Consider the following 26,456-nt stretch of genomic DNA (forward strand, 5'->3'; position numbering starts at 1 on the left):
ATAAGTGCGGTGGGTTCTTTAACATGCGTAGGGTGTGGATCCTTCACGGTGTGAGTGGTTCGAACCTTGCAGTTGTGGCTTGTACTAACTTCTTACATGTACAAAACTGGTGTGTTACGCCTAAAAATGGATGGTCCAAATCCTACTGTTTGGAAGTTGGTGATTCACTACAAATAACCTAGTGGGGGCCTGGCAAACCCCTTTCATACTAGCCACAAAAACATGTCAGTTATAGCCAATTTCTTGGCAGATGGACATTACTGGAAGAAGACTGCCAGGAGAGATTTAAACCCTAAGGCGTCTATTTTCTTCCAGGAGCTGTTCAGAGTACTACAGTACATAAACTATGTCTTCACTGCCATCTTCATCCTGGAAGCAGCACTCAAGATCACAGGGCTGGGCTTTGTCAGATACATCAAAGAGAGGTAACGTAGCTAATAAAAAGTAATACGTGTATAGTTTACATGGTCCCATAGTTTTATGCCCAGAACAGTATCTTTAATCATTTAGCAAGTTTGTTTTCAGATCTCAAAGAGTTGAAATTGAATCCCTACTCAGTCACCCAACTTGCATATTAATGAAATTAGGCTTGCAATTCTCAGAGACAGAGTTGGATGTTAAAATGTTCTGTGCATTTATTTATTCTTTTTTCAGTATAATTTATAGAAGACATAATAATTCTTCAGGTGCTCCTATTGATTTTTTAAAATCAATTCTGTGTAATAATCACATTTCTAATATTATTGTAAACCTACCTTCTGTACTTCTGTTGAAATGTTTTCTTAGAATAAGCCTTGGAATTAAACCTTTGTGGCTGCCAGGAGGCTTGTCATAATCATGCTACTGTAACAATGTTCTTGTTTTAATAAACCAGTCTACCACTACTACTACTACTAATTGTAATTGTGCAAGCCTCATCAGCATTAGTGTGCAAGCAGGTCTAACCCTCAAAAGACAGGGAACAGATGCTAAACCAGATTGTAAGCATGAGTGTGAGAGTGTCTGTCAGTATATGTAATGTACAGAGTGTCTGTCTAGTTTATCACTAGCTAAATTAGATGGAGCTGTACATTACACTAACTGTATGCCTCCCCACTGCAGATGGAACCAGCTGGACATGTTGATTGTGATCCTGTCCATTGTGGGGATTGTGTTGGAGGAGATGGATGCCACCTTCCTCCCCATCAACCCTACTATCATCCGCATCATGAGAGTACTCAGGATAGCCCGAGGTTAGTCACAAGTGCTAAGCCTGCATGGCCTGTACTCTTTACTTGTACTCTTGTACTATGTATTTTTGAGAATTGAATGGCACTGCTTCTGCCTGATGGGGCTAGAGAGTACCATCCTTGAATTATAGTTTCCAACTCTGTAAGTCTGCAATGTGGTATCCACAATAAAGATTTCAAAGATTTCATCAGGTTTGTAAGTCACTGAATAAAGATACTCTTTTTTACACAACCAAGTTTTTTCAGTTGATGTTTCGTTGACTGAAATGTTGGTCAGTAAAATGTTGGTCACTGAAACGTTTGAAGAATAAAACTCTTGGTTGTGTAAAAAAGAGTCTTTTTTTAGGGTACCATCCCCTTTTTGTCAAGGCCTGTTCAGCTAACTCTGGAACTACATGTAACTCTACCGAAGGAGGATGGTACTTTGTAAGCCCTAAGGGATCAACCACAGTTGTATGGCTAAAATGTAGATCCCAATTGTTTGAGCATTTGAATGATGCTGCTTCTGATGAATCTGTTGGCTTCATGATTCCTTGTCACAGGGGCTGTTAGCATGCACCAAACCTTATATTACCTAATGTACAGTGTACTGGGCATACCTACATGTAAGACTATGTATGATGTATGTAACACAATGGATGAAAAGTTTGTATTTGTGCAATGTTTCATATGATCATGATTGTGCTTGCTCGTGGTGAATTTTCCTATTCATCTTCCTATTTGCTGGGTGATTATTATAGAGATGTGCTGACAATGTTATTATTACAACGAATGTATCATTCATTATATATTATATATATTTGCCTGAAATGAAACTAACAGACCAGCATGATGATCCTTCTCACCTGTCTACACAGCTTGTTGCACTTTACAAACTTTTATGTCTTTCAGCACTGCACCTCAAAACTATTGTCTCTGAGGGCTTGGAGCATGTTAAAAAACTAACATCTACATTCACTGTTTCCTCTTTCTAATCCTGTGTCCTCCCCCCCCCCCTAAATTGGCAGATATGTCTATTCTTGCTTTTGAGTTCTACAAGATTTACCTACTATCAGCTATTTGTTGTATAGCATGACTAATATTCTACAAAGCGTTATTACCACAAAACATCCTCAAAACATCTTTCCACGACTGTTTCATTTTCAAAATGTTTAATCATCATTTTCTAAATGTTTAATCATCATTTTCTAAATGTTTAATCATCATTTTCTAAATGTTTAATCATTATTTTCTAAATGTTTAATCATTATTTTCTAAATGTTTAATCATCATTTTCTAAATGTTTAATCATCATTTTCTAAATGTTTAATCATCATTTTCTAAATGTTTAATCATCATTTTCTAAATGTTTAATCATCATTTTCTAAATGTTTAATCATCATTTTCTAAATGTTTAATCATCATTTTCTAAATGTTTAATGTCTTCTCACTAAAATGTTAACACAAATACTATAAATCATAGATGTCCCTTTGCTAAACCTTTGCATTCCCTTTAACTGCATGTTTTCTAACACCTTCTGCAATATTACCACCTCCTCTTTACAAGTGCTTAGAGCTTGCCACCTCTATCCATCTGCTATGCTTTCTTATTATGTTTTTCTTTTGAATCAGTTTTTTTTTCAGTCTTTCTCTCCTTTCCCTGTGGTCTTTCCTCAACTCTCCCACACATGGTGCCGGATGGTGCTCTAACACACGAGCCTTTCTCTGTCTCTCCACAGTCCTAAAACTGTTGAAGATGGCCAAAGGGATCAGGTCTCTCCTGGAAACAGTAATGAAGGCATTGCCTCAGGTAGGCAGGCGGCGTTTTTGCGCTGCCGCAGAAATAAGCTGACGAAATGTCTGTGACAGTTTTTTGTCAGCTCGTTTCAAACCCACGCTTCAGGGTTCGTTGTACATGTGGTGACAGCCAGTTACATTGTGCACACCATAAAATGAGTTGGCACAGAATATTTCACTCAAGAATCTTGCAACTCAAAAGTACACCAGCTGTATTCTGAAGTAGCTATTATAATAGTTGCTTGAAAACTCAAGTGAAGAAATCATTTTATGTGGTGACTTTGAAATGGTGGCTGTTATCATCATCAAATGTGCAAGCAACAGAAGCGCAGTACTGACACTGACCAAGGATATAACGTCTTACTCGGCTTCCTCTGCCATGTCTTGCTTCTTGCTTTGCAGTCTTGAAGCTTCTGAAGATGGCCAAAGGCATCAGATTTCTTCTCGAGACAGTCATGAAAGCATTGCCACAGGTAATGGCGGTCTGCTGGCATGGAGCCTGGTCCTGCTCTTCCTTCGACCCATCTTGCAAAATCACCACAAAAAATTGTATTTGGCAGGATTCACCAAGTCAAATGGTCAACCTGAGTGTAACAGTCATACAGGAATGTCTCTTAAAAAGACACTCAGTAGGAGTGATAAGCAGAAACAATGATGAACTTTCCAACTAAAGGTACCTAATATAATATTAAAAAATAGATGTCATTGATCATGATCAAAACTGCATCAAAAGAGAGGACCAGGATCTTGCCCGGGCAGATGAGCAGCCATGGAAAAAAGTGTGCCCCTTTTCTTTCCATAGAAAGCAGACTCTTGCCTTTTGTTTGGCATTTCTTTTGCATATTAATCATACTAATTTAACATCTAACATTTTTGTCAAGACCTTTCACTATTCAAACTTCTGTTGCTTAGTATGTTGTGTAGTTTGGTTTACATGTAGTTCTTCTTGAATGTGTCACTTGTCAGCATGCTGAGCTTGTGCCATATAAAAAATAAGGGACATTGTTGTGTCGTTTCAATGATTCCGTTCTTTGAAACTAAACAAACTGATGTGTTGTGCTGTGATATAATTAAAGTGCATCTAACCGATGGTGGCTACAGTAAAGGATGCATTTATTGTCAAGCATTGTGATTTCAATTTGATTCTAAATTCTGACTGCCCCCATTTTCAAATTTTGGTTCTTAAGACATCCTTGTTGAAAATTTTGTAACTTGATAAAAGATAGCTTAATATTAACATATTTTACAACAGCTTACCATGATATTATTTTATGATATACAAAAATTGTATGGCACCTATGGAAAATCAAATCATAGCAAGTCTCATAGCAAGTCTCCTAATTACTCAAAGACGATGCTTGGCATTTCTAGTATACTGGTGTGACTTAAAGCTCCTTAGACTTATGAAAAAGGGGAGAAGAATTGAATCCCCAATTCTTAAAATTTGGAATTCAATTCTTTCTACCTTCTACACTAGAGCCTATCTAAAGGATGCTGACACTGTTCATTACATGTATAGAATTATGTTGCATGTGATAGTCTGACTTAAAAGAACTAATAGACAATGTCATGACACATACTGTTAGAGGCAGAACTTAAATAAATGCACTCCACTGCATGTGATGTGGGTGGGTTAATTGTTTTTTTTCTGTCAAAGAAACAAATAATTTCCTTGGACAACTCAACAAAAAAACTCAAAAGTGTGCATGCAATCCTTTAGGTGTCAGCTGAGTAGATTTTCTCTTGTCCTGCACTTTCCTGGCTTCCAATGATGATACAAATTTTCATGTACTTTTCACTGAAAAAATAAAGTGGATAGTGAGTAACTGTTGACACTTCATAGATTAAAGTAAAGAAGAAAATAGCATCATTCATGTACATGTACATTGTATGTCCAAGCAATAAGCTCCTTGGCCCAAGACACTCTCAATGATTTGACCCATCCTAACAGATGAGTTGAACATTTGTCCCCTGCAGGTTGGGAATCTGGGGCTGCTGTTCTTCCTGTTGTTCTTCATCTTTGCTGCTCTTGGAGTCGAGCTTTTTGGCAAGATTGGTACGTAACATTGTTACATGTATGTGACAGACAGGGGACTGGCCGGGGAGGGGTGGTGGTGGTGGTGGAAGATCTAGCAAGATGGGTCAGGACCTAGAGGAAAACAAAGTTGTACTAACTTTTGCCTGGAATCAGTGTTCTAGCCAGCCAACATTTCAATTTTGTTGAACATGACATCACAACGAGCACAAGATGTCAAAAGGTGGCAAAATTTTTGTGTCATGTGTGTCAAAATTATAGACGGAAAGACGGATGCTGGCTAGAACACTGCTTGGAATAGTCTTGGTCTTTGTTGTTTGTGAATATACATTTGTGTAACACTGCAAATCATGTTACAGAACAGAAGTAGGCGGTAAGTATTAATAAAACAGCAGAAAATATGATATTTTTTTCAGCACTACCGGTATTCTAGATTTCTACTTATAAAATTGTCTAGCTATTGTATTCAAGAGGATGGGGCAGGAAGCATTAAGTGTTTCTTAAGACATTCTCAAATGGAGATCTTTTGGAGAAACAGACTCCAGACATAGCCTGGGTGCCATCCGTTTTGTAAGGGGACTTCTTGCGTTTGCTATCCTAAAAAAAACAATGAATGGCTCCCAGGCTACTCCAGACTTACAGGAGTGTAGAAAATTGGTAGCAGAAGGGCTGCTGTATGTCTCAGCTAACAGTTTCTATAGCAAAACTAACATGGTGACTTTGTATGCTGATAACATATCAGGCTTTCATGGTTGAATGTTATTATAGCTTCATCCCAAGGGAGTGAAGTATTGCTTTTGCCTTGTCTGTGTTTGTTTGTGTGTGTGTGTGTGTGTGTGTGACGCTGATGAAGGTGCAAGTCTTAGAACAATGTAGTAATTTGTATATTAATTTTATGATGTTATACATTGTACGCTACAGTACAAGCCTTAGCTGTTGTTGCATGTATTGTGGCAATAATGCACGTGTTGTATCATACTTTGATAATAGTAGACTCCCACAATTCCCTATCATTTCCCCCTCCTTTCACAACGTACCACACGTTCCTTTTCCTGCCTTCCAGCCTGAGTTATCTCCCTTGACATGTAGTGTAGTCTGTAGTTTAGTTTACTTTCTTTTCTTGTTTTCAGACTGTACTTCTAATGTGGAACGGCCATGCTCTGGGCTGGGCCTCCATGCAAACTTTAAAAACTTCAGCATGGCTCTGCTCACACTGTTTAGGATAGCAACAGGGGACAACTGGAATGGGATCATGAAGGTAGGTTGGGTCTAGGATTGAAACAGAGCTTTTGCCTTGTTTCAGCCTGCTCTATGGAACACCCCTGCTCTGGGCTTGGCAAGCATGCCAACTTTGAAAACTTCGGAATGGCCTTCCTCACGCTGTTCAGGGTAGGAACGGGAGACAACTGGAATGGGATCATGAAGGTAGGGACTTAAGGCAGAAGCACCCCCTAGCAGAAATGTTGAGGCTTGCAATGAAGGAGAAGAAGACACAAGCAAGACCAATTATCAAACTCAGTCTAGAATTAGTCTCATCAATTGTCTGTTTCCAGATGTAAAATTAATTTTAACACTTGAGGTTTTATCCATACAGGGATATACTGGGAAATAAGAATCAGGCAAATGCTACTGGATCAAGTAATTTGAGTGTTTGACCGAATGATTGTGCATTTTTGTGCAATTTCAGTAATCTTAAAGCAGATCTTTTTGGTGGCTGCAAAGACAGCATCAAATTGGCCAGCCAGTACATACATTTGCGAGACACGTACCTTTTGCCATCCCACTCAGCATTGGATACTGTCTGACCAAAGCAATATTGTCTTTGCAGCCAGCAAAAGATCTAGCCTGGGTACCATCCAGATTTTGGCTCTGCAATGCTCAAAGAAATCACGTCACGGAGCCAAAATCTGGATGGTACCCATGCTACGAAAGATCTGCTTGGAGTTTACAATTTCAATTTCAGGACTGCACACAGGTAACTACACAAGCTGCGCTGTAAGCTAAATTCTTCCCATTCCACACCTAGGATACCCTGCGAGGTCCCCCCGACTGCGACGATTCCGAAGACTGCAAGGCTAACTGCTGCGTGAGCGCCATCCTCGCCCCCATCTACTTCGTGTCGTTTGTGCTGATGGCGCAGTTTGTGCTGGTGAACGTGGTGGTGGCCGTGCTGATGAAGAACATGGAGGACAGCAACCGCAGCATGGCGGACGACGAGGAACAGGACGAGGAGCCGTCCGAAGGGAAGGAGTTCCGAGGTCTGGAGGACGAGCAGGGAGCTAACAATGGACAGGTAAGTCACTCACACAGTGGGGAGAATATGAATGTGACAGAGTTGTGGAGTGTACCTAGCTGGGAGATGAACTACATGTAACTTAAAGGAAGATTCATACTTTCTGTATATTGCCATATGACTAACTGGTATGTTGATCCTGGAATGGGGATGGCTAGATTTGTTTCGCACACACACACAGAGATGCACACACCCATACACACACACGTGCGTGTGCCCACACATGCTCACACTCACACACACACACACACACATATGCACGCATACACACATGCACATACATACACATGCGTGCGCACACACAAATACACACACACATGCACGCACACACACACGCATACACACGCCTACATACACACACGCACATACACCTACACACACATACATACACACATATGCTCACACATAGAGTCATGCACGTGCACAATCATACATTGTATACACACAGTCACACACACACACACACTCTTCGGGATTGGTGGATAGAGCTCTAGAAGTGATTTGAACCCAGATGAACTGTTATGTTTGCAGGGTAATGGAGATGGGAAGAAGCGTGTGACCAGGTTCCACTCCCTGCCTGACAGCTTCACCTTCCCTGTCCAGTCACCTGAGAACAGTGGAGGCAGCAGTGACAATAAAGGTGGGGCTCTTGTATTCAAGGTTTCCTGGCTGGAAATGTTTCAGATGGCTTCAAATCTACCAGTTATACATGTAGATATGGCCCTTTGGAATCACGGCTTGATGATCATACTGTGCTAAATAAGGTAGCAACCACACTAAGGCCACGCTGACTTAATTCTATGGTTGACATCCTTTGAAGACCCCTAAACTAGTGCCCACGGGCGAATAAAAAAAATCTGGCCAAAAATAAAAATGCTGCTAAACCATTGAAATAAAAAGCTGGTATTGTAAATTTGCAGTAGTACATAGCAACTTTTACAGCAAGCCGGCACGTGCTTCGGCAGCCTGGGTGCCATTTGTAGTTACCACTGACTAGCTCCCTGTTGTTGCTAGCTACCATGGACTCTGGAGGATGACATCCAGGACAGAGCCTCGGAAGACGACGTGATCTTTTTTTTTTGAGAATAGGTGAACATCAATGCGCGAGCAGTGTCATCCATAAAATTAACCTAGTGTGGCCTAAATGTTATAAATGATAACACAACTGTTTTCTCAGACTTTTATTGCACGTGAATGCAGAGGATGATTTTAGACCTTCAATGCATTGTTCAGTTCCTTGTACATGACCTGTAACATTAATAGTTGATAGAGTGTCATGTTATATGATTGTTCATGTAACTATTTGAATGACTCTATTCTTTCAGAAATCTGTTGCACTGTTTCTGGCTAGGTGATGGTTCCTTCTGAGCTGTACAAATACTACAATTACATACATGCACCTCATCTGTATTATCATGTCTCTCTAAGTGTGATGATATGTACTAGTATTTCCCTCAGGAGTAGAAAGTCATCTGTAAAGAATTTGTTACAGTTTCTTCTGTATAGTAATCACGATAATGTCAAAGTTACCACCCTGTTTGCAAAGCTGGCTTACACCCTTTCCACCCCTTCTGTTGTTGTCTCTTTATGGTCTTTTCTGAAAAAATATGCTATGTTTTTGCGCTGTTTTTATTTATATGTACGTACGTCACAGCATTGCTGCTTCATGTTGCATTTTGTAGGTTCCGTTGCAAAGTGGGCGGTTGCGGTAAAACGAGCATAGTGAGATTTGGTGCGTGTGTGAGTACTGTACTGTGTTTGGTTCGTGGGTAGGTGTGGAACAAACAAACAAACAAACATTCCTCCTGACTAACACCCGTCTCTCTCTCTTTCTCTCTAGACTAACAGGTTCAGTCTTTTTAACGATTGTTGCACCTGGGAGTTGCATGTAGTCCATTTTTCAAAACTGGATGGGGGATTATAAGAGCAAATTTTAGTGATTGTATGAAAACCAATTAAAGTACTAGAAAGGCCGACATTTGCTTTGGAGCAAATACAGCAATGGCTTCACCACATTTTACGACATGGCAGGGAAAGAATGAGAAACACAAGGGAAAACAATGCTTTACATTGATATAACTATAGTATGAAGTAACATACAACAAATACGACAACAGTTGGATAGCTATTCCCTACATTATTGGTTAGGATTTTTAATTGCATAATGCAAACTGTTGATTTTCAAGAAAAAAAGAAGCGTTCATGCCCCGCATTCCAATGCTGGAGCAGGAAAGCTTAAAATACCTACCAAAACAATTGAATACAGACCTACTGTCAGTATGGCATGACTCTGTGCAGGTATTAATTAAGTTAAGCCTGTTAAATTCCAACAGCCAATCAGCAAGGAGAATAGAGGAAAGCTGCATGCCTATTGGTTGATGCCCTGCATTCCATTGTGATGACTCATGCCCAAATGTGGTAACACTGCACACTAACTCAGTAATACATTTGCTATAACACAGCCAAAAAACTCAAATAAAACCATTCTAAAAGCCTGTATCACAAAAATTTTAAAAACGCCTAGGGGTATTTGCCCACTGTACCTCCATACCAAATTTCAGGACCTTAGGCCCTAAAATGAAGAAGCTGAATCCATTTAAAAAATGGCAGGAGAAGGAGGAGAAGAAGAAGAAGAAACATCAGAAAAAGCAATATGGGTTCACCACCACTTCGTGGTGTGGTGAACCCATAATAAATTTACTGTAGTAATCTACAAAGTATAAATCTCTATATATCATATAATGGATTAAAATGGAAGTTGAAGATTTCCCCAATTGTCAAGACCATTTCCAAAGCAAATGTGTAACATTGTTTCTGAAGACAGCATCATGAAATTTACTATGATTATGTATATATACATTTGTATAACTCTTGCAAACTACCAGTAGTATGACTCTAACCAGGTGCCTGTTTGCTGTGTTATAACTTTATGTAATAGGTTCTCCCACAGTCTTTGTCTCCTGTTCTGTATTCTGTGTTAGAGCTCACAGTGCAGGCAAACTAACATGACTTTTGCTCTTTTTCACCTAGACTAAGTCCAAACGATTGCATGGCTTGTGTATTCTGTACCAAGATACTGAACTTACATCTTCCTACCTAATTGGTACACAAAAATCTTGTTCTTATTAACAGAAACCTTATGTTTGTTTACTAACAGCTTTTACTAGCAACACTTTTGCATGATGGTGCCTCCTGTGTTAGTTAGAAGTACATTTATGTGTAACTGTGCATGGTTTAAGATGTAGCCAAGTTGTGGATGATGTTATATGTCAACCTTTGTGAATTTTCCCAATTTCCCTTTCTACCATCAGCTATTAGAGATGTACATCAGCAGCTGTTGTAGTCTGTCATTCCCTTTTAATTTCATTTAGGTTCTTAAGTTTTACACACATATGTAATGTTGTTTCTTTGTACCAAAAGGTGCACCAGAGGAAATTTATCCTAAACAAATGATTGGTACATTTTCAAGAATTGGAAACTTAACATCCTACATAACCGAACTGTACTGTTTGAAAATGAAATCAAGTTGAACCGCTCTCTGAAATAATCTTTGCTGAATGCAGCTGGAAGTTTTTATTTTCTTAAATGTGTTGTTCCGCTTATATCCCACAGACCTCCTGTATACCATATCTCCCAGCAAGGTGAGCCTGATTTTCCACGAGGAGGATGAAAAAGACAACCAGTACACTGGAGACATCGAGATGAGGACGTTTTCCTCGGCCCACAACAACGAGGACCGCCTACAAGAAACCATCCTCGGCGTCAAGTTCAAGAACAAGAAGAGGACATGTAAAGATGCCAAGGACAAGGCCGAGACAGAACCTATGTTGGCCAACGACACAATGAGCAACACGAGCTCTCAAGATGCCTACAGTGACCAAGTACCACCGTCTTATGACGAAATCCAAGTCAGCACTCCCAGCGTGGAAGAGATTCGCATTTCAGACTACGGAGAGAAAGATCTCCCGTCGTTAAGTTGGACCAGTAGTATCGAGGATAACCGTTTGGATGAGGAGGTTGCACACTTGACGGATGCAAGCTTCGGTGACAAATTCAGAAGGGCTAGCACACCAGTTAATATGCACGCCAGCGACCAAACCACTGGGTTCCGTTGCGTGATGGGCAGTAGTGTGGACATACGAGGTGACCAGATCCCCATGCTCCAAAGGCAGGGCACACAGGGCTCCATCAGTGCACAGGACTTATCCAGGTCAGACAGCGCAAGCGTGTCGGCAGGTCGCAGTACAAACACTCTTCTCGGCAGCAGCCAGCACGTCCCCACGTGCTCGTCGCGCGATACCTTACAGAGCGACACGACTTTGCAAACAAGGAACAACTCCACAGACCTTCTGTCCAGCCCACACAGACTCAGTGTCCCGTCCCTACATGCACAAGGATCTACGTTGTTGTCTAGATGTCATAAACTTAGCAACAGTGTGGGCGTGATTTCTGAAGTGCCTGATTCTAGGGAAAGATCAAGGCGTAGCGTCTGCTCGTTGGACCCGAGACTGTTCCAGGCATTGAACGAAGAAGCGAGATCGAGGGATAGCAGCGTGCAAGACAAATCCACACCGAACGGCCAAAAAACGACCGAAAGTAGAGAAAGCATGCAGTTGCAAGCACATAGTCCAGATGTCAAACAGTGCAAGCAAAGCAACACCCAGAACTTGTTAGGTTCCCAGGAGCACATGCAAAATTCTCCTGATTCATGGCATATATCCAAACAAGACAATGTATAGTATTTCATGTGACACCAAATTGTACCTAAATATCATACAGATCAAGCTATGAACCAGTGTATAATTGTTTTGTAAGTAGTGCAATTGTAAGATACTACAGATTGTAAAAATTGTCCCTACTGTATATGTAGAAGAGTATGACATTTTAAAACATATATTTAAAGAGTATATTTTAGAGTGGATGTATCATTTTTAACTAACATTTGTAATTTATGCCTCTTTTATCTCTAATATATGCTGGTTTGTGAGAAGGACCTTATACTTGGTTTCTCTCTTGACATGACAGATGAATTTCTGAGTTAGGTTTGGATTAGATAATGAAGAAATATATCATGATCTAACAAGAAAAAGAATTCAAGATAACACAACACAGCCCAACAATAAGGTGAAAAATACAATTACATCTTACCCCAACTTCACGCAATTTATATCTTATTGAACTTCATACAATTATATCTTTCAAAGTCACCTATCGCAGTTGATGATTTTGAGGGTCCAAAAACATTTATCTACTGGTCATTCCAAAAGAAAAGAACATGAGAAAATGATAAAAAGAACATACCGTTACAAGTAATCTGTAATTCAAAAAGATGAATTGAATTGGTACTTACAAAAATTGTATGTGCTAATCCATTGTGGATGGAACAGTACTTCCTTTCCATGGTATACGTTTTTTCAAACAGGTGTTTTGTACAACGTATTGTTCCTGCTGCATGTAGTGCCAAAGAAATGATGACAGAAAGACATGAGGCACAGAAGACAAAAAAAAGGAAAGGCCATGCAGAAAAACAGTATTGTATTGAAAATTTGTGTGCACAAAGCCTGAATTTGTCCAGGGCAAGGAGGAACAATTTTTTTTTTTTTAAATCTAAATGTCTTGATTATTTAAGTTAAACCTTTTTATTATAATTAATAGGAAGGTAGTCAGAAAAATTAATTTTCAGTAAAGACTACATGTAAGTAATGGGACAGGAACAGAAGCCTGTATAATCAAGAATTTACACATGAAATTTTAATATGAATTGATGTTGGCATGTGTCTCATTGCCTTGTGTATATGATCATGACACGTTTTAGTGTGTTGGTTGGTTCCTTGCCATGATGTTGTTCAAGTATTATTGGTACTTTTATGTCAATATCAGTACCTCACCAATGGAAAATGTTTAAAGAAGCCATTACTTATTAACTCCTTGATGTCAATGATGTGATTTTTGTTCAGGAAAACTTTTTCGAGGTTGAAGCTTGGAGGCTATTCTTAGATCTTTTTAGTATTAGTACTATTACATGTTTCACATATTGAAATGGGAATATGATTATGAATTGTGAGATAATAAAAGATTAGTCACACTTGTCCCAAAGGTATTACCAACATACTAGTAGTAATCGGTGATAAGTTGATGTCTGTTAATCTCCAAGCAGATCCTAGGGTGGCAAAAGACAGAGCTTGCCACTGGATACTGCCTGGCCAATTTGATACTGTCTTTTGCCACCCTAGGATCTGCTTGGAGATAAGATGTCTGTATCTGGAGCTAATTCGGTCTGGTAAAGGAGACAACATGATTGTGTACAATAGCTACAGATTACTACAATTGTTCCTTATTGTATTGACTTACACATACTGAAACTCAACCATTTACTAGTACTAAGTTTACACAGGCATGAATGTTACTGTAGGACACCACACTCACAATGCAGTGCCTCAAAGCCATCATAATGATTGTTGTTTGACATGGCAGGTCTACATTGCTGCTAACATTATTGTACATGTAGGTTTGGTTTTTTGTTATTTTCCATATTTTATCGTGGTCTATTATACCGGTAACATGCCTTTTGCATGCGACAAGGGAGGCTGGACCCTCCTATATATATGTCTGGAACAATTTACTTAAAACTGTTTGTGCCCAAATTATAACTGTTACAGACAGAAATGAAATGATACAAAGGATGGTTTCATACTTCTGGAACATATGCCAGGACTTTAAGTTTTGAGAAACAGCATTGCCAGGGTATCACTGATCCCTCAGAATTTTTCTCACGAAAACATAAGATACATGTACTTTAAATCAAAAAACAAAAGTTCCAAAATACGCTGATGAAGGTTAGACATCCAGGTAACAAGATACACAAGAAAATTGTTGCTCAAGCAACTGGACAGATTTTTAAAGTTATAAGTACTTTTTGACAATGACTTTTCCAGGAATAAATGCATTTTCAATTCAACATGGAGACAAAATGTTCTAGCTCCTGGCTTTTACATGCAAGAGAAACATTTTGGAGACAATTTGAGATTTTGCCAGTGCTTACCTCAACACAGACTTGAGAGGGCCTAAAGATGAAAAGTTTAGTGTGGGCATTATTGGTTTGCTTTGTTTATATTAGAAAACAGAATACTGAGAATATGTATAACACTTTGCAGCATGGATGGTTGCTTCTCAAGTCAATATATAATTTTGTTGGAGATCTATCGGAAGAATACAATTATGTAACAAATAACAGAAAACTTGGTACATGTTGCCAGATATCTTGTGGAATATGAGAATATCATAATTGATGTGTTGAGACAGTAACTTAGTGCTAGTTATTTGCACCAATAGAAGCAGGAAAATCATTGTACTTCACTGACAGGACGAATGTAGACAAGTTTGATTTTCACATTTTACAAGGCACCATGTAATAGCTAGAGTTGCGAAGTGGCTAAATAGTAACTACATGTAGATGGTATGGAGTCAGTGCTTGCAAGAGGGATAATTGCCAAAATGTTGTTTTTAAACTCATTCAAAATGCATTTTCACGAAATCAAGTGCAAGGTCCATCAGAATGAAGCCTCTAAGATGAAGATTTCAATACAGTTTTGCCGTTTGAAAATTGTGTTTTCTCTTATTTTGTAAATCTCTGATTTGTTTTGCTGTTGAAGGATGGTATTTACTGGTTTCTCGGGTTGCAAAGGCAGGTCATTTGCAACAAACTGGTAGATTCTAGAAAACACGATACTGCTGTACAATTTGTGGCTCGTTTCTCAAGAAAACTTTTCCAACAGAAGCCATGCAATAAAAATATGTATAAGATCTTGGCTACTTAGTATTTTCTTGCTTGCAGATTACTCTATGGAAGGCCAATTCAGTTGTAACTAGAAAGCAAAGCAAATGCATAATTTGCTCTGTTAATTCTTTCTCAAACACTCACTCATTCTCAAACACATTCATATATATGGTCAGACAGGAGTCCAAATCCCTCCTGCTATAAAATTGCAACATGATGTAACCCAACACCAGTTACCATGATGATAGACTGTCTGGTCCATGTCATTGACCTTCTGTGTTTGGAGAAGAGGAAACTGAGCAAAAACGGTGATAAACCGGATAGAGTGTGAGTGAGTTTCCTTCTGTAAACATAATTAAATGTCCAAACATAGGTCAGACCTATAGTGGCTTATCCTAATGGATATGGAATAACAGAAACAATAAAATCCACTGACAATGAATAGGATATCCACAGAGATATTTTATTGTCAGATCCTCAGGAGCATCTTATATCTGTCGGAAGTGTTTTCCCACCAGGGTGTTCTGTTGGTAAGACCCTCCTCACTTCTTGTAGCCACAGGACTTGCGGCGACCACGTGCCCTCTCAAACTTACGGCCCTTGGATCGGACAAATGGTCTAAAATAAAAGGAAAACAGTGTAAGGATTACACATCAACATTGCAGGAAGCAAAACAACTTGCACATCTATAAATCTGCTGTTCTTCCATCTAAGAAGAGAGTTATGAACTTTTTTTGTAACACCATCAAGTCCATGGGATAAATATCTGTACTACTGTATATCCTTTGTCACCAAATTTTTGGCTTACTCGAATCACGTTATTTTGTGAAAGTACATGTGAGAAAAAAAACTTTTATCCTACAACATTAAGTTTTAAGTTGAATGTTAGCACAGATTCTAACTGCACAGTACAACAAATTACAAGCTGTTTCTATTGTACAAAGACAGTGTTGAATTAAAGGACAAATCCAATACTTTCAGTTTTGGGGCCTTTCCACCCAAAATCCTATTTGTAAATGGTGATTTATTGGTTTCTGCCAACCCCGCACATATTTGCGGTTATATCTGACCCGCTCGATGTTCCCCGGCTAGAGCCCGATTGTCCGCTAGGCGGCGCAGCGACTGTAGATTTGACATCACCGTTTCCATTCTGCTACTAGCGAAAACAATCATGGCGGGCGCATCTGGACTGCATCGGCTGTGAAACCCTTCCGTTTTGAGCCACAGACAGACAGTAGTGGTGACTCTGACCCCGATCCAGGCGATGAGAACGTTTGGGAAGGAGGTGACGTGGAGACAGAGCGTTGGAGGTTGGACGATCGATGTAAATAAATTTGTCAAAGGGTTGAGTGAATTGCAACGTAAACAAACCGCGGTACCGACCTGTTAGAGACCGGCTCCTGCACGCCCTGCTGGATCAGATCCCAACGAAAAATCTGCAAAGTTCGGAGGTTTGCCGGGTGGAGAATCACATCAAAGTCAGGGTGGTTTCTAATGCATGGGTGGTTTGGACCGACGTTCTTTTTGAACAGTGTCTGGCAGGTCGTGGCAACAAACACTCCCGTACAGAGGGCAATTCCAGGCAGTTTCCACAGCGGCACCAGTCCCGGTTCCCCAACCTCCAACGCTCTATCTCCACGTCACCTCCATCCCAAACGTTCTCATCGCCTGGATCGGGGTCAGAGTCACCACTACTGTCTGTCTGTGGCTCAAAACGGAAGGGTTTCACAGCCGATGCAGTCCAGATGCGCCCGCCATGATTGTTTTCGCTAGTAGCAGAATGGAAACGGTGACGTCAAATCTACAGTCGCTGCGCCGCCTAGCGGACAATCGGGCTCTAGCCGGGGAACATCGAGCGGGTCAGATATAACCGCAAATATGTGCGGGGTTGGCAGAAACCAATAAATCACCATTTACAAATAGGATTTTGGGTGGAAAGGCCCCAAAACTGAAAGTATTGGATTTGTCCTTTAAGGGGTAATTCCAGCCCTGGATGGTCAAAAGGCCGTGTACTTACTTGGTATGGCTGTGAGGTGCACCAGGAGCTGGACCCCAGTGTCTGCAAGTCTCACGAGCCCTGCGTTGCCCTGCAGAAAAACAAATAAGATGCTGTAAGTTGGGAAACTTAGGTTCACTTTATGAGAATGTCACATCATTAGCACTAGCTTTGTCTTCTCCTTGCTGACAATATTACTAACAATAGTACTATACTATAAATAATGAAATTTGTGTCATGGAGGTGCTCAGTGATACCTGTCAGTCACTAATATTCAGACTGGGGCGGTAAAATATCATCATAGCAAGTTAGTAATATTCCAAGACATTATGAAGAAAGTGCTGCAATCCTGCACAAGCCACTGTTAGGCCTAACTTAGTTTTTTCTATGGTCGGTCGGGAAACAGAATTGCACAACTTTTTTCCCTAGGCTTTTGAATCTTAGTCAAAAGACACACAAAAGTGTTTGAACAGAAGTTTCCATTTAACAGAAGTGCCACTGATGTTTCTTACCTTGAAGCAGAACGGTGTTCTTCCCCTTGGGAGCCCTCAGAGCGAGCTGATCAAAAGTGATGATCTCCCCACCAGCCTTCAGGATCTTGGCCCGGGCACCCTCTGTCACATGGAGGCAGCAAATCTGGGAGTAACACAAGCTGTGTTAGGGAATGGTCTAGGGATAGCGGTCTACAAGTGAGTTAGTCACAGATTAATCATAACTCCACCAATGCCATAATTCACATGAGCAAGAACATTCACTAGTGCCACAGCCTTTTCCAAAAGTCTTTACAGAGCATAAGCCAAGACATCTCAGCCAGCGAGTGGTACAGTTAAATGTAGGTGACATTTGGGTGATTCGCCTACCGATAATTTGTATATCCCTTCAAATAATTTGCATGTGCATGATGTAAACAAAAATAGTGATTGTTAATATAGATCTGGTTAAGCAAAAAAGATTCTGGAGACCTCAATAAGGGCGAGAATGTAAGTTGTCATACCTTGAGCTTAGGGATTTCAAAGATCCTGACGTCATCGGTGATGGTGCCAACAACAACGGCAGTCTTACCCTCACGCCCTGGCTTCTTCATCAGACGGATCTACAAATCAGGCAGTCAGGCAATAAGATATCATATCAGTTATTAATTTTATAAAATTACCTAGAAGATGATGACTACACTTCAACTTTGAGGCAAATGATACCCTCTTAAAATTTCTGGTAACACAGCAATATATTTGAGAAACTATATATGTAAGAAACTGTCCAAAACAAGGAAATTAAACTAGGATATAAAAGATTGAACTAAAAAGGACATAATTTGGACTCACCAGTCGTGCTATAGACATGGGAGGGCGGTTGGTGCGGGACATGAACAGGCGTTTCAGCACCACCTGGTTGAACTTGGCATTGGTGCGCCTGGCAAGGAAGCGGTAGAGCTGGGGAGAAAGGCAAAATGAAGTGTCATCAACCTACAACATTAATACTATTATAGCATTGGGTCTATGGGAAATTTTTGGCTATAATATGAAACTTATAACTATACTTTGTAACTTATTGGGACTAAATTATACATAGCTGGGTAATACTAATAGTATGGAATTTTGCCACCTGGTAGAACACATACAACCAAAATCTCTTCAAATTGCAGTAATAAGGAAACTGAATGATCGCTACTAGATTATTACGGTAACACAAAATGTATCATTGAGATCAGACAGTGTGACAACGTGTGAATACTGTACATGTGATCAAGCTTGAAGTTGAAGGCACTTTGGACATTCGGTTATTCAGCTTGTTTGGCACTTGTGCCAACTATAAAATCATGCTAAAATAAGAAAACCAGCTCTTTTATTTTCCCAACATGTGGGTTAAAGCGGCAGGTAGACTAAAACGTACCTTCACAAGGAGCCTGAGGTAGATGTCCTCACTCTTCGGCTCCTTTCGACGGACCCTACGGTCCTTGCGATGGTCAATATCTATACCCTGAAAACAAGAAAAACCATTACTTTCCCCCCCAAAAGAATACGTTACAAACAAAGCAATGACATTCTAGTTTATAATTGTAGGATCAAAATACTAAAATAACCGACGATGGTTTAGAATTTAGTACGATTTCATAGCGATCTCAAAATTTCACCTACCATCTTGCCGCAAAGATGGCGGAAAAGAGGAGGATTGGAGTCACCCACTTCAAATATAGGGGTGTTTTTAATTTTTTGAGAGCTATTGTAAATTTACCAGCTGAATGTCGGTAAAGAACGAGAATGCAAAGGGACACTACTGAATAAAGGAACACTTAAGTATATACCTATTATGTTTATTAAAGTTTAAAAATGTGTTAATCCCTTGCAATGGTTGCTTTTTATACAGAAGTTATTGACACGCTAACCCGTTGAAATATGGAACAGTCGTCAATTTTCGGCTGCATGACGGGTAAAACGCACGCACCTTTACAGGCAAATTTGTGCACTTTTGGGTCTTTTTCTTCAACTGTAGCATAGCACTTTACGCAGTTGTGAGTGGTTAAGTTATACATGTATCCTATTCGAGATTTTATGCCACGAACAAGGAGATTTTGGTGAAGAATCACCGGATGTGAGCGAGGGAGACTACAGTGGTGACCTCTAGCGGTTTATGTGTGAACTGCAGGGAGATATTGGCACGGAGCCAAATATAGAAATGTTTACCTTGGATGACATCAGGTCACATGATAGGGTGCAATGTTGTTAGGAAGCCACACGCTTCCAGGCGGGTCATTCATTTGAAAGCGCGAAGCATGTGTATGTACGACCTCCCGCTCCTGACGCGGAAAACATGTCTGACGTGATCCTGCAGGACGATCTGACGGTCTTCCCGCACAACAAGACCGGGTACCGAGTCCAGCTGACGCGGGGATACCTCCAGTACGCCCGCACTCAGGGAAAACCACGGGAACGGAGGGTGTTGTTGTCGGACGTGGTGGGGTGTCATTGTCTCAGGTAAACACGGACCCTATAGGGGAGGGGGGCGTATGTTGTTGTGTTGGACTATGTACCACATCCTTCATTCGTAATCTTTTCCTGTACGCTCCCCTGTCCTATAGAGGAAGTGAAATGTGCTGAAAATTCTTTGTGATTCGCCCCCCCCCCCTCTTTGGGATCACAATGGGATATGAGATAATAATGCAACATCATATTTTGATAAGAACAACGCCACGCCTTCCTTTCAATTTTCAAGGATATCCATGACAATTTAGGGGTCATCGGTATGGGGGTATTCTATGATACAGCTGGTTTCATTTGGTTGGTAAATATCATATTGGAAATATGATGTTTAATATCTGTCACTGCAACTGTAAAGGGGAGGTACCGTTACAAACTTACACACTGGCTACTTAGTGGATATATACAACATATACACGTACAGTATATAAAAGTGGCTTTTTTAGTACATGTACTAAATCTTCGTCCTTGGTCACTAAAGCTACAAACAAAGGATCACCATAGCGGATGTAGGCATTGTTTTTAGTAATTGGCTGTAAACAAAGACTCTTGCATTCCTTCTGTGACCTATGATACCTAATCTTTGGACAGATCAAGGGAGTGGAGATCATGACATTTTTTTGACTATTGTCATTTTGTGAGTGACCCCAGGCATTTTGGAGCACTGGCTGTCCAAAAACAGGACCTTGGTCAGTCAGAAAAACACATTTCCACCAAACGTCTGCTTGAAAAATGAAACCTATCACTTGTCACAGGGAAGTGTGACAAACAACACCTTGTAACCTACACTTGTGGCCTACATTCCCTAACCTGGTTACCAGAGTTTGGCTTTCACTGCAGTCTGATCAACTAACTGTCTTAGTCCAATTATAACTTGGCCAACTCTAGTCCCCAAGGATAATATTCAGGGTAGTTTCCATCTTTAATTATTATGATCAGGAATGGTAAGAATACTAAGATCATTATTACGGAAAAGTCGGTCTAATTCTAAAGGTACTGTAGCTAGTTTATATGGTTTTGAAGGCAGCTTTCTTTTTGTGAAATCATGAACTAGTATCATGAGCATACATGTAGAATCTATCTATCTTGCCCCCACTTGCATCAGGCTGAAAGTCCACCAGGTCATTTATTGTGCAAATGACCTATTGGATGTTAGCTTCAAACGACCTAGGGGACGTGTACTGCAAATGAGGTCATAGGATTTACAACCTAGACAATACCTAGTAATTATTTGCGGTGATTTGGTTGTGGTCACCCAGTGGTTTAGCTATTAGTATTTAGATGTATTTTTTACTATGGTCACCTGTCCCATACTGGTACAAGAGCATACATGTGGATACTAGTAGACTAAGTGTTTTCTGTGTATTTTATGTACAGCTTGGGTGGCTGTTTGGCAAATTGTCAAATAGAGAAATAGAAATCATAAGCATATTGCACCATAAGGCACCAAGAGTTGACCTAGAGAGACTTTCTAACTCTGAACTGAACAACACAAAAACGAGCACCAAGAGACCATTATTAGACGTAAAACAAGGACAACAACAACAACAACAACATATGGTAAGCTGTAACCCAGACAGTGTTTTGATGCTTGAATTCCCTGGCAACTCCCGCCACTTTCAAACCGTGTCACAACGGAGTGACATTCTCATTTATCATACAGGAGAAAAAGCCTAGTCATGGCTCAGAAAGATGCATACAGAAGAACAATACTGTCACAAACAACCACCTCCCGCAGGACTAACATGACTTATTGTGTGCCAGGTGTTTGTTTAAACACACTGCGGTTTCACCTGGTAACATAATCCACCTGACCTGTAGGGCCTTTTAGTTTTACCTAGGGCTTATAAGGTGTAAAATAGCAGATCAACATCACCTAAAAACAAACACAGTTACAATACAGTGTTCTAGCCAGGCCTTTTTAGCATAGAGGCCCCCTATGCAATGATTGTGACTACCTATGCTATAATTTTGACCCCTATGCTATATATACACCCTATCCCTATGCTATGTTTCAACCAGCATAGGGGTGTTTTGGGAGGGAGAACCTTCATAAATCTTGCTAAAATGGAAATATAACTTCAGAATGAAGCTATAGCATAATTAAGGGAAACCGCAAAATTTGTTCCTCATTAAACAAGAAATAGTGTCTCAGGGGGTTATGAGTTTCTAAACTTTTCGGCTGAATGTGTGATTTGCGCCACAAAAGTTGTTGTTCTGTACCTGATCCCTATGCTACTGGGTATGAAAAAATCCTGGCTAGAACACCTGTAATTCTTGATTTTTTTCACGGTACTGTTACATGTATGTTCACTGTTTTCACTGTCACTTCTGTACAGTGAACTTATCATTGCAGTTAACAACAAATAACTCTGGACTTTCTTTTTCCTGCACCTGTCGCCACCATGAATATATTATAGTTCTGTGGACATGTCCATTTTTCTCAGACTGTGAAATTTTGCTACCGTGCACATAAAGAGAAGCACAGTATATTAATCATTAATCAGGCCGTGTTTGGCATTGTTACTATAGAGCAATCATTAACTTCTTGAAGAGAGTTTGTTACCTTGTCAATCAAGAACGTTGAATTTGAACCAAGTGGCAAAGCAATCCTAGTACGCATAGTGACTGATTTTTTAGAAGTAATTAGTGTAACATCAACTTATAACTTAAGAAATCAAGCAATGTTTCAGCACTTGAACATAAAAATAAGGGTTGTAAAAGGATCTTTAGATAAAGTGTGCTAAATTAAATTCCTATGGCAAGTGATAAAATTATTATAATAGAAACCCTAAGCCTTTTAGTCATCATCTTTTGAAAAAATATAAAACAGGTAACTTTTAGCACCCTTATTTAATGTGAAATGAACCTGAATTTCTGCTTTCAAAATGTTTCAGAATTGAATCTGTTTTCAACTGTTACTTGACAAAGTTGTAAATTATATTTCACTCCATACCATGGTATGGATGAAATACTAGTATATTGGTTTTTTTAATCTTTCCCCCATTTCCAGAGGCCGGCATGCGTCAGACAGTGCAGCATATTTCTGCATCTACGCCTACCCCCTACGGAAGAAGGTCATCTCAGGGGACTGGACGCGACACAGGGTGTGCACGACATTCCGCGTGAGGACGACAGACGACCATGCCGAGAACCACGCTCGGGCAGAACAATGGAGAATCGCTATCAAGTGTCTACTGGCTGGGCAGACTATTGGGCCACAAACAGGTGCAAGATCATTATCTCCTAAGAGGGGGCGTTATGTAATATTTGTTGTATACCAAAGATTGAAATTGTTGTATTTTATTTAAATACAATACGATTTAAATCTAACTACAATCCCCGGTCGATTCATACCAAAGATTTTAAAAATGGTTCATGCTGCTTTTTCGGCTAAGCACCCACCATATGGTAGTTAATAAATACAGAACACTACCAGTTGACTAGCACCCCGCAGTAGCGATTGCACTACTGTGTGGCCCAAGGGCCATTAAACCAGAGATTGGCACTGCCCTATGCACCACATGGTGTGGAAAGGGCTCCTAACAATATTGTACACCATAACTACATACTTGCACCAAGGGCTTGTCAGGTTGGCTATTGTAAGAATTCTGGAATGTTGTAAAGTATTTCAGGTATTTTGCAAGGATCAGAACATAAAGAGAAGTCCTGCGTAAGTTAGATACTACATTGAATAACTATGTCTGTTACCGGGTAAATCATTTTACAGTATGCTGACATTATATATAAAGGCCATACCAATTTAATTTGTTGGTTCTCGGATTTTTTTCAGAAAAATATGAAGCGACAGGGCGGAAAAAAATAAAAACACATCTAGGCATCGTATTATAGCCCAAAATGCTTCGATAGGAACCATGAAGTCAACTTAAAAGGCAGGGTTAAAATTTAAACAATGAATTTTGAATCAAACTACTGCATTGATAGAAAGAAAAACTGTAACAACTAGGAAGAAAAGGACTTTCCTCAACTGTTTGGGGTAAAATATGAGCATTTTTGAGTTCATTCAGAACCAGTATCTTTTTTGTTGTTGTTGCTAATAAGAAAAAAGAGGTGAATCCAAGAACCAACAAATCAAATTGGTGTGGCCTAAAGCTGTTACACTTTTTCTCTTCAGCCTTGGAAGCCAGACTGCTGCCCCCCTCCCCACGTCTGCTTATCCTGATCAACCCATTTGGAGGCCAGGGGAAGGCCCAGCAGATATTCCGGGAGAGAGTTGTGTCCATGTTGGGAGAAGCCGACATCAGCTTCAACATGGTGGTTACTGGTTAGTACTCACAACAATATTTCTGATTTTTTCACAGTACTATGTTCATTGTTTTCACTGTCACTTCTGTTCCATGAACTTATCATTACAGTTAAAAATAATTCCTGGACTTTCTTTTTCCTGCTGTTGCCACCGTAAATATATAGTTCTGTGAACAACTCCATTTTTCAATTTTGCTACCGTGAACATCTAGACTTTCTGATTAGCATGTGTAGTCCAGTGGTTTAAGCAAACCTGTCTCTGGACCAAGAGGTTGGAGTTTGAATCCCGGCTGTTTTCGCTCACCCGACATGCATGCTACTGGAAAGAGTCACAGTCCTTAGGACAGGATGTTAAGCAGTGGTCCACTGTTCATTCTAGTTGTCGAAAAGAGTGAGGGGAATTTCACCGGTACAATGAACCTGTAAATACTGTACACATAGTGTCTGTCTTCTCTGCTTGTATTTGGAAGCTATGTAGTATATGTCTTAGAAGACCAACTCTAATTTTAGTAAGTGGTTGGACAAGTTAAATTTGACCATAACACTGAAAGCACACATTTATATCAATGAAAAGTACTTTGTCAAGTTTTCAAACTGCACTGTTTTCATTTCCTTCTTCTTTTCTTGGAACAAATACTGAAATAACAGTGTTTCTACGTTACAGTATGTGAATGTATTACTAAACAGTTGCCATAAGTTAAAGTCCATGGTACAGTGTGTGGCCATGTGGCCATGACCTTTGATCAGACCAGGTAAGATTGGTTTTCGTTGTTGTTGTTCCAGAGCGTTCTGGCCACGCCCATGACCTAATGCGAGACCTGGAGGTGTCAGAGTGGAATGGGGTGGTGGTGGTGTCAGGGGACGGGCTCATATATGAGGTGACTAGCTTCATGTATCACAATTATTATTTGAAAAATTCAAAGAAAGCAAAAGAGAACAAAGCACCAACTTGTACACAAGGTCACTGGAATTTTATGCATTAGGCCACACCAATTGAATTTGTTGGTTCTTGGATCACCTTTCACGCTTCATTTTTTTTTGTTTTGCAAAAAAAAAAAACATTTCAGGCTCTGAATCACACTCCAAAATGCTCATATTTTGGCCCAATGCAGTGGTTTGATTAAAAGTTTGAAATTCATTCTCTGAATTACAAACCAGCCATTTTGGGCTATCAGAAATCAGAATCAGAGAACCTTTAAATCAAATTGGTGTGGCCTCAAAATGTATAATAAAGTTTAGATTGTTAAATGTTGGTTTTGGTGCATATGTTATGTATCTTTTGATTTTAAACTCAAAGATAAAGTAAAATCAGCCAGCTCCAAGTATCTGTGTGAACTTATGAGGAATAATATTTCTTACTGGAATAATTTGGTTGTCTGAGTTAATATTTGGTGCTATAATACGGTGAAATGTTGGCTTTTTGGGTACTGACCTCGGTATGCTACTAGTATTACCCCTTGGCTTCCAAAATATTTCATTTAGGGTAACCATTCTTGAGGGCCTGCATGGGGGGTTCCCAACAACGCTCTACACTAAATTGAGAGCTGGCTACGTATTACGCTGAATTCAGGAAGCCTCCCCATTACGTTTTACAATAAATTCCAGGTAGCTACAAAGCATCACGTGGAATGAAAGCGGTGAATTACGCTCTACGTTGAAATAGAGCAGTCCATCTACACTCTAAGCAGAATTAAAACTGCCGATATACGCTCTATGGAAAAGGGCATGCGGGCCCCCATTGTTAACATACATTTGTACCTGTCAAGTTGGCATGTGTGCAAACATCTCTCTGAAGTCATTAAGTGTTCTGAGCACTTGTTTATAGTCCTATTCAGCACGAGGGTGTGGCACAAGGCTATTAGTGAGACCAGAAGTACTTTTGTGTATTGATAAACAAAAGGAAATGTCAGTATCGCTACTTGTTGGAGAGTGGCAGAGTGAGTCAGCACTTCGTAAACAAGTTAAACTTTACAATGTTATCTTGAAAGTTCATCTGTGTTACCGGTAGTAGAAGTCATTATGAACAAGATTGAACTGTAAATGCCAACACAAAAAATTGGACTCACCCAAATTTTCGACTGTACAACTCCAGTGGATGTCAAAGAATGA

General features: G+C 39.9%; 3 protein-coding genes across 15 annotated transcripts in view; 2 read left to right on the forward strand and 1 right to left on the reverse strand.

The window, feature by feature from the left end:
• LOC109486981 (voltage-dependent T-type calcium channel subunit alpha-1H-like) overlaps positions 1 to 12,072 on the forward strand; it is a 139,756-nt gene extending 127,684 nt beyond the window's left edge. For 7 of the 13 annotated variants that reach the window (XM_019790902.1, XM_019790928.1, XM_019790944.1 and 4 more), the window contains 8 exons: positions 316 to 425; positions 1,102 to 1,232; positions 2,948 to 3,018; positions 4,983 to 5,061; positions 6,171 to 6,298; positions 7,067 to 7,333; positions 7,865 to 7,973; positions 10,946 to 12,072. In XM_019790902.1, the coding sequence (XP_019646461.1) occupies positions 316 to 425; positions 1,102 to 1,232; positions 2,948 to 3,018; positions 4,983 to 5,061; positions 6,171 to 6,298; positions 7,067 to 7,333; positions 7,865 to 7,973; positions 10,946 to 12,072 (2,022 nt within the window). Of the gene's footprint in view, positions 1 to 315; positions 426 to 1,101; positions 1,233 to 2,947; positions 3,019 to 3,407; positions 3,479 to 4,982; positions 5,062 to 6,170; positions 6,299 to 6,343; positions 6,466 to 7,066; positions 7,334 to 7,864; positions 7,974 to 9,015; positions 9,074 to 10,945 lie in introns of all 13 variants that reach the window. The other 6 variants (XM_019790913.1, XM_019790954.1, XM_019790997.1 and 3 more) reach the window with 5 other exon arrangements.
• A 3,480-nt stretch (positions 12,073 to 15,552) lies between these two features.
• Positions 15,553 to 19,353, reverse strand: LOC109487231 (60S ribosomal protein L18-like). Its single transcript, XM_019791220.1, has 7 exons — positions 19,242 to 19,353; positions 18,997 to 19,083; positions 18,429 to 18,536; positions 18,101 to 18,199; positions 17,619 to 17,742; positions 17,128 to 17,197; positions 15,553 to 15,728 (listed from the first exon to the last, which is right to left on the reverse strand). Exons 1-7 carry the CDS (start codon positions 19,242 to 19,244, stop codon positions 15,653 to 15,655), a joined length of 567 nt encoding a protein of 188 aa, XP_019646779.1. The 5' UTR covers positions 19,245 to 19,353; the 3' UTR covers positions 15,553 to 15,652.
• A 167-nt stretch (positions 19,354 to 19,520) lies between these two features.
• Positions 19,521 to 26,456, forward strand: part of LOC109487220 (sphingosine kinase 2-like) — a 10,803-nt gene continuing 3,867 nt past the window's right edge. Inside the window, exons 1-4 of the mRNA XM_019791209.1 lie at positions 19,521 to 20,078; positions 23,095 to 23,309; positions 24,217 to 24,366; positions 25,131 to 25,225. Coding sequence (XP_019646768.1) covers positions 19,915 to 20,078; positions 23,095 to 23,309; positions 24,217 to 24,366; positions 25,131 to 25,225 — 624 coding nt within the window. The 5' untranslated portion in view covers positions 19,521 to 19,914. The remainder of the gene's footprint in view (positions 20,079 to 23,094; positions 23,310 to 24,216; positions 24,367 to 25,130; positions 25,226 to 26,456) is intronic.

This window comes from Branchiostoma belcheri, unplaced genomic scaffold, assembly GCF_001625305.1.
Source record: "Branchiostoma belcheri isolate BF01 breed outbred unplaced genomic scaffold, Haploidv18h27 scaffold110, whole genome shotgun sequence".
NCBI lineage: Eukaryota > Metazoa > Chordata > Leptocardii > Amphioxiformes > Branchiostomatidae > Branchiostoma > Branchiostoma belcheri.

Excerpts from the sequence above, each read along its gene's own strand:
- LOC109487231 (XM_019791220.1), bottom strand. Across the intron at positions 18,200-18,428 it reads CCATGTCTATAGCACGACTG|ATCCGTCTGATGAAGAAGCC; the intron begins GTGAGTCCAAAT and ends CCTGATTTGTAG. Across the intron at positions 17,743-18,100 it reads TTGAAATCCCTAAGCTCAAG|ATTTGCTGCCTCCATGTGAC; the intron begins GTATGACAACTT and ends TGTTACTCCCAG.